Consider the following 7921-nt stretch of genomic DNA (forward strand, 5'->3'; position numbering starts at 1 on the left):
ATCCGTCTGTGTGAAAGGAGCCATAAGTACAAATGACAGTTTTGCGTCACTGGAATTTTGGGAAACATTGGGGCCATTTTAACCAAATTCACAACTTCATATGCATGGCAACAGGGAAGGCGACATGAAGGTGGCGCCGGGGTGTAAATGGCTCCTGTGGGTTACGGAAACTTATCAAAATTTAAAAACATTTTTTTTACATCTTTTAAGGAAATGATTCCTGTGGGTGTCGCCATGGTAATGAAAACATTTTTGGTGAAATGTGAGGGTGGGGTAAATTAATTTCAGTGCAATCACTGCTCTCCGGCCCATGTGATTGGGGCACCGGAACACTTTTATAGACAATGTGGCGCATGTAATATAAATAGTGCCACGTCTCAGTGTACAGTCATGCAGCGGGTGGAAGGTTGACCCCGAGGGTTACTCTATGTAAAGAACAGGTTGACATTACCGCCATGGGGCTGTGATCGGAGTTGCAGCAGGTCAGGATTTCGTATAACGTCACTCCGAATGACCAGACGTCGGAGGCGATGTAGAACTTACAATGCAGCAAACATTCCGGAGCGTACCTGGAGGAGAAGACACAACATCAATGGGGGATACAGAGGGGTACAGGGACACCCCCAAGACTCCTGACTGCATAGTATATGGAGGTGTGCAAGACGTAAAGCAGAACCTCCAAATCCAGTGATCCGTTTTTTGGGGTCCTCATGCGTGACACTGTTTGGGTTCTTTAGGGTCAAAAATATCCAAATGATGCGCTTGGTCCCAAAATAAGAACGGAGCACTTCAGAGCTACAAGAGGGCAATAATGGTCTCTCTCATCTAGAACTACAAGTCACAGCATGCCCTGAGACACAGACTTTCTGGACAGGAACACTTCTTACAGGTCAGTGGCTCTATAAATATTGAGGGCAGAGACAGCCAGGTGATTAGCATTTTCAGGTTAGCAATGGCGGTCTATGTATTTCTCTCAGGACAGTTTCCCATTGATGGTATATGGAGTGAACCATCTAAACCCGGGGAAGGCTTCCTCGGCACTCCAGCTGCAAAGAAATTACAAATCCCATCATGCCTCTGGGAGTCATGCCTATGGCCATCAGAGTCATGCAATGCCTCATGGGTTGCTCCACAACAGCCGGAGTGCCCCGGTTCCCTACTCCTCATCTCACCCTACAATGTCTTTGGGGAAGTAACGGGTCAGTCACAGAACTCTCACCAGAACACCGGACTGTCCAGGTCATCCTTCACCGTGTAATACTCCTTGTCCGTCTCGATGGCTTTGGTTAAACCGAAGTCGCCTATTTTCACCCGGTGCTCATTTTCTACCAGGACGTTTCTGGCCGCGAGATCTCGATGGACGTACTGCCGGGATCCCAGGTAATCCATCCCCTGAGCGGAGACAAGAGGAAGGGGTGAGAGAAGACATACAAGCAGACATTGCACATGGGCCAGCTTCATCACAGAGAGGAATCTGGGGTCATGTGATCGGAGCTTCACTACAAAGGGGAATCTGGGGTCATGTGATCGGAGCCTCACTACAAAGGGGAATCTGGGTCATGTGATCAGAGCTTCACTACAAAGGGGAATCTGGGGTCATGTGATCGGAGCCTCACTACAAAGGGGAATCTGGGTCATGTGGTTGTATTCCGTCATCGCTACATAACAATAGTAGGTCAGTCGTCAGTATCACTGCCGTCCCACCGGGATTCATGATAACGACTTGTGAACAGGGAGATTTGTAAGATTCAATGAAGCTATTCAATCATCACACACATGACGAGCAACACAACAGGCATGTGCTTGACCACGTCAGAGAGACTGTCTGTGTTACCCAATGACTGCTGCTAAGGGACAATCACATAGGGGCCCTTTATTATCCAGAAAAGCCTCTTCTGTGCTCCCCTCTGAGCTTCACTCTGTCTTGCGATGGTTGTAAAGGGATTAAAAAAACGTGCAATCTGCCTATCTTGGACAGGCAGATCGCACTCTCGATCATCGCAAGCCCGCCCCCCTGAGGGGCGGGCTTCCGATGACCGCAATGCTGAACGGGCAGTGTGCGTGTGCGCACACCGGCCCATTCAGCATTTGTCTTCCAAGCACCGTTCTAACCAGCCGAGAATCGTACGATTCCCGGCTGGTTTTCGAACATGCTGGTTCGACGGAAGACGTGCGACCGTACAGTAGAAACGGTCGCACGTCTCCGTTCACACTGCTCGATTCTCGTACGATCGCAGGATTTCCCGCGATTCTCGTACGAGAATCGAGCAGTGTATGGGCACCTTTACTAAGAGCTCAACTTTCCCAAACTGAGTGAAGCCTCGGTCATTCATGATTAATTAAATCAACAGTGTAGCGCTAAAAGCCTCACAGTGTTAGACCCAAATATATAGATAATGTTTATACATAAAACATATGCAGTTGTGAAACTTTGCGAGTGAAAACTATATACAAATAGATTTCTGATGATTGTGCGCGTCTAAATAAAACCCAGAATTATAAACAATGTATAAATAAAAAACGAATGAAGTGTCTCCAATGTTTCATCCGATGACTCTGAACATCACTGTAGAAAAACCAGGGCAGAAATCAATGTGTCCAATGAAATAAAAGATCAAAACGAGTGATTTGTGTACAATGTTTCATCCATTAAATCCCAGTAAGTGAAAACAAATACAGATTTGTTACATTCAAATATCCAGCGATCATGACTGCAAAGGAAACATTTGTGGTTTGAAAAAACTTATCAAAGTTTTCAAATGAATGGATGAAACATTGTACACAAATCACTCGTTTTGATCTTTTATTTCATTGGACACATTGATTTCTGCCCTGGTTTTTCTACAGTGATGTTCAGAGTCATCGGATGAAACATTGGAGACACTTCATTCGTTTTTTATTTATACATTGTTTATAATTCTGGGTTTTATTTAGACGCGCACAATCATCAGAAATCTATTTGTATATAGTTTTCACTCGCAAAGTTTCACAACTGCATATGTTTTATGTATAAACATTATCTATATATTTGGGTCTAACACTGTGAGGCTTTTAGCGCTACACTGTTGATTAATGAACCCTTAGGGCTTACCGCCGGATTTGCAGCAGCTTCTAGCTAGTCCGCTTTTTCTTGTTTTTTCCTTCTTCCAGAAGCGCAAGTTTTTTGTCTTTTATTTAGTGATTCACGATTGCTCTCTGAAGTCTAATATGGCCGCCTCGGGCCCTGGTATTTGTTTGGTAGTACGGTCGTAAAGTGAACCTGTGCTTATGGAAGGTGAAGTCACAGGTTGGTGATCTCATCAGCTGCTTTTTAATTTTCTGTCGCTGTGTGGAAATGTCATGCCCGGTATGGCCGGGTGTGAGGGAGCTTGCATCCAATGACGGCATTGGTGATTGGCTGCTCAGGTACCCAGCAATGTCACATGGGGTGGGGAGGGAGTCTGAAGCCCTGTCAAGACTTGGAGTTTGCAGAGGACTTCTTTTCGTCTGAGGGTGAGCACAATAGTGAGGGGGGGCGAGGGGATAGGATAGGATTTGGAAAGGGTAATGTGCAGATAGGAAGAGGAGCAGTTAGGTGAACCCGCTGCTCTGCCCTCCATGGCTTTAACTACCTCCGGGCCGGCCGTAGTAAAAAAACGGCCATCCAGGAGCTCTCTCGATCTGAGCGGGCGTCTCTAGACGTCCGCTCAGACACGCCCCCCTTGCGCGCGCGGGAAATGGCCGGAATTTAAAAACGGGCAGCGATGCCCGTTAATATACATGCGATCCGCCGGCTGTAGAGCCGGCCGATCGCATGTATGGGGTGCCAATCGGGTGTGTCGTCCCCCCCCCGCTGTTGTCCCGCTGATCCCGGGCTCCGCTGTGCCCGGTGCGAGCCCGGGATCAGCATGTCGCCTGTGACACAGGGGATCAGAGAGAGCTCGGTACACGAGCTCCCTCCGGTCCCCTCTCCTCTGAAAGAATGCGGAAGTGTTGTATAATACATCACTTCCGCATTCTTGTGTCACTCTCCAGCTTCAGAAGCTGGAAAGAAGCTGATGGAGCAGATCTCTGCTTCATCAGCTTCTTTTGGGGGGTCCTAGGTGACATTAGGGGTCTTGGAGACCCCTGATGTCTCCATAAAGAGGACCTGTCACATATTTTGCTATCACATAGGGGGGTTTTATTAGCCCCCGTATGTGATAGCGATAAAGTTTAGTGAAAAAAAAAAAAAAAAAAAAATAAAGTCCCCCCCCAAAAAAATTTTAAGTTACACATAAAAAAGAATTAAAGAAATATTATTATTTTTTTAAAGTCCCCACCCATACATACACGCATGCAAACATGCGTCGGGGGCGCATACGTGCAAAAAAGACGATTGCGCCCATTACGCCGCACATGTTACATATCGCCGCGAACGTCGGAGTGAGAGCAATAATTCTAGGGCCATCAATCACTGATAACACTAAACTGATGAGCGGTAAAAATGTTTAAAGTGTCGCCTATGGCCAATTTTGGTTGCCGTCGTTTTCTGCGATGTCGCGGGTGCGCGTAATTTTAAAGCTTGACATGTTTGGTGTCTATTTAACCGACGTGACCTGATCTTTTATATTTGACCAAAAAACTGGGTAATAATAAATGTTTCCTAACAATGTTACAAAAAACGTTTTTTTTTTCCAAAATTTTCAGTAATTTTTCCTAATTATAATAAAAAATAAAACCCCAGTGGTGATTAAATACCACCAAAAAGCCCTTTCTGTCCCCAAAAAATGGTATAAAATTAATTTCAGTACAGCGTTGCATGACGGAATAAACGTCAGTCAAAGTACCGCAGCACTGAATACTGAAAAATGGCCTGGCCAGGTAGGGGGTCTAAACACCTGGTCTTGAAGTGGTTAAATTGGCCCAATATGATCAGAAATACGGAACTAGAACAAGACAGGGGAGTGTCAGAACCTTTCGTTTTGGTTTTGCGGCCTCCGCAGCTAGTACTCGGCGGGCACACATGAATCACCACATTCCCTCTGTGAGACAGACAACCGTACCTGGGCGATCTGGACGGCGTACAGCAACTGCTGCTTCAGGTTGATCTTGTTGACGTTCCGTGGTAAATATTCCTTGAGGCTCCCAGATGGCAGATACTCCATAATTAGTTTAATGCCGCTGCCTCCTGCAAAACAATCCCAACACATGAGTAAGCGTGCGTAGCGAGCAGAGCCGGCGAGCTTTCTGCCATTAATGGAGATCTGGACCGCAAATAATACAATTCTTTTTATATGGCTGATTAATAAACAGAAGCAGAGGATGGGGGGAGGGGTCTATCGCCTTTAGGAAATGGGTTGCAGCTGTCATATTTACAGCAAACTAGGACGCTCGCTCTTCCATGATCATCATTTAAAGGAGAACTATGGGGTTCAGGCTTTTCCCCATAGTTCTCCTTAGGGTAACGGGAGGACACAAACTAGCGTCCTCCTGTCACCCTTGGCTCAGTATACCGCGAGCTACTACTGAGACGCCGCAGCTGAAGCGGATCCCGACAATTATGTCTGGATCCGCCCCGCTGCGTGACAGCTGGCTCTGCCTACCTAGAGGCAGACCCAGCTGTACCCGCCCCCTCCCCCGTCCGTTCCGCCAGTCAGCGCTGGCGGGGAGGGGGGAATTCAGCCCCTCCCCTGTCATGGCAGAGAGCCGTGACAGGATCGAGAGGTGAGCGAACGCTGGTATGTGTTCGCTCACCTCCCGATCTACTGAGCCGACCTGTGACAGTCTCATTGTCACAGGTCGGCTAGAACTATGAGGTGAGCGAAAAGCACTCACCTCATAGTTCTCCTTTAAAAGCAAGAAAGTAAAATGTCCGCCGTCAGGTATAACGTGCACCCAGGGAGGTGGCTGTACATACCTGCAGCACCATCCAAACTGCCCTGACACCGCAGCCCCAGGCAAAACTCTGCCAATTGCCGACCGTGTCAAAGCTTGCCTACCCCTTCCTGCCTCCTGCACATATCTATTGGCCAGTGAGGAAGTCCATCATAGTAATGGGCCAATAGGAAGAGACGGAGCAGTAAGCATTTTCCAGTCCATAATATTGGACAGAGCATTGCTCATGGACACGGCTACATCATGTTAAGCCATGCAACCTCCCTCTCAGTCTGTGTGGGCAGGGCTGCAAAGAGCTCCTGGAATCTGGGAACACCTGATTTGCATTCTCACAGGTCCAGATCAGTTCAGAAGGCAGAGAACTAATGGGATTCTGCAAACTGGGCACACAAATTAATGGCAGGAATGACCTGGAGCCACAGGGCAGGCACGCTGTCAGTGAGTATAAGGCACAAACCGTATGACAGCTTGGTGTGTCCCTTTAAGTGAAGCCCATCATGAGAGAATCATATAAGCTACCTATGCTATTCTAGCTGCCTGACTTCGCCAGGACTTCACTAGAGTCCGACATGTCTGGGGTAGAATGAACAAACTGGGAAGTGCCGCCATTGTGGGAGGATGCAGACACAGCAGAGCCGGAAGTTTTACCACTGGAGTCCCGCATACAGGAGGTCAGAAGGTGGTTGAATTCCCCCGCCTCCCCCCAAACTACAAGAGAGCTTACCGTCCTCAGCGCAGATCCCTTTGTACTTCACAATATTCTCATGGTAGAGATTGCGCAGGATTTGGATTTCTTTATTCAGGTCGGCGATATGAGTCCCTCCGGTTCCGGGCTTCAGGGACTTGACCGCCACCAACTCCCCGGTGTTGTCACCTTCTGGGTCGTATCTGCACAGCTCCACTTTACCAAAGTGTCCCTACGGAGAACGGAGAGGAGATGAGACACACAGAAACACAGCGGCCACATCAGGAAGACCGAGGCCCGGGAAGCAAAGAGGCAGATGGTAATTATGTTGCTTTGCTGATCGTTTGCAGCTGCAATTCTGGGTCTTATGTGTAAAACAGCCCAATGGTGGCGCCTGAACCACACGCAGGAACACGCAGCATGGGAACATGAGCGCGTTAAACCCTCCTCTTGTTTTACTTTCCACCAAGAAAAGTATTATCATCAAAATATGTCCCCAATCTCCTATACCTTGTGTCATAACACCTACTCGCTCCATCAATGCAGGCTCTGTAGACATCATGTAATGGTCACATGTCCACCCACATAAGGAGTACCTGGTCCTTCCTCACCAGTGGCAAACAAAGCACATGCGTGCCCCTTCCCTGGCTGAAGCACATGCACTGTAGATGTCATATAATGGTCACATGGCCGCCTAGGTCGAAACTACATGGTCCCTCATCCCTAGTGCCATGATAACAAACCACGTACATAAGGGTGGCTACGACGGGGTTGCAGGGGACCCTGCACGGCAGTGTTGCCACCCTCTAGATGGAGAAGGAGGAGAGAGAAACTTTTGAGGTGCAATGCAAAAGAGGTGAAAAACTGCAGATGGAAAGCAAAGGGCAAACATGGTAAGGTCTGTAGTATGCTGCCGTCACCTCACCGCCCCTTGTCCAATCAGGGAACACCTAGTATTCTGGAGGAGGAAAAAAAATACTAGGCGTCCTCTGAATGGCTGTCGTGCCGAGTGAGCAACCCACCGTGTTCTAACAGCATAGGGGCAGTCTCTCAGCACAGCGGCTGTTCCTATATCTGGAAGATGCTGCAATACACTGTAGTAGCTGTGGCCCTATGTTATCTCTTTGTGTGTGTGTATATCTATCTATATACACGTTCTCATTTCACTGTCAGTGCTCACAATAAAACACTTTACACCTGAACACCAACACGTGGCATGGTTGATGCATACTGCATATCTTCAATATCTACAAATGACTGCTCTGTCTTTAATAAGAAGCAGATTTTCATAAGACCCTGTATGCAGATGCTCAATAGTGAATGTGGCTCCATCCTGGTCTGATGAGGGCCAAGAAGAAGAGTCTGTTATACATGTATAAT

The 7921-nt window shown here is 47.7% G+C and overlaps 1 protein-coding gene across 1 annotated transcript in view; it reads right to left on the reverse strand.

Moving 5' to 3' along the window:
- JAK1 (Janus kinase 1) overlaps positions 1-7921 on the reverse strand; it is a 71370-nt gene that overhangs the window by 4015 nt on the left and 59434 nt on the right. Inside the window, exons 19-21 of the mRNA XM_018563095.1 lie at positions 5025-5149; positions 1220-1392; positions 452-569 (exon numbers count right to left, since the gene is read on the reverse strand). Coding sequence (XP_018418597.1) covers positions 452-569; positions 1220-1392; positions 5025-5149 — 416 coding nt within the window. The remainder of the gene's footprint in view (positions 1-451; positions 570-1219; positions 1393-5024; positions 5150-7921) is intronic.

The sequence above is a fragment of the Nanorana parkeri genome, unplaced genomic scaffold, assembly GCF_000935625.1.
Source record: "Nanorana parkeri isolate BGI_ZX_2015 unplaced genomic scaffold, ASM93562v1 scaffold630, whole genome shotgun sequence".
Lineage (NCBI taxonomy): Eukaryota > Metazoa > Chordata > Amphibia > Anura > Dicroglossidae > Nanorana > Nanorana parkeri.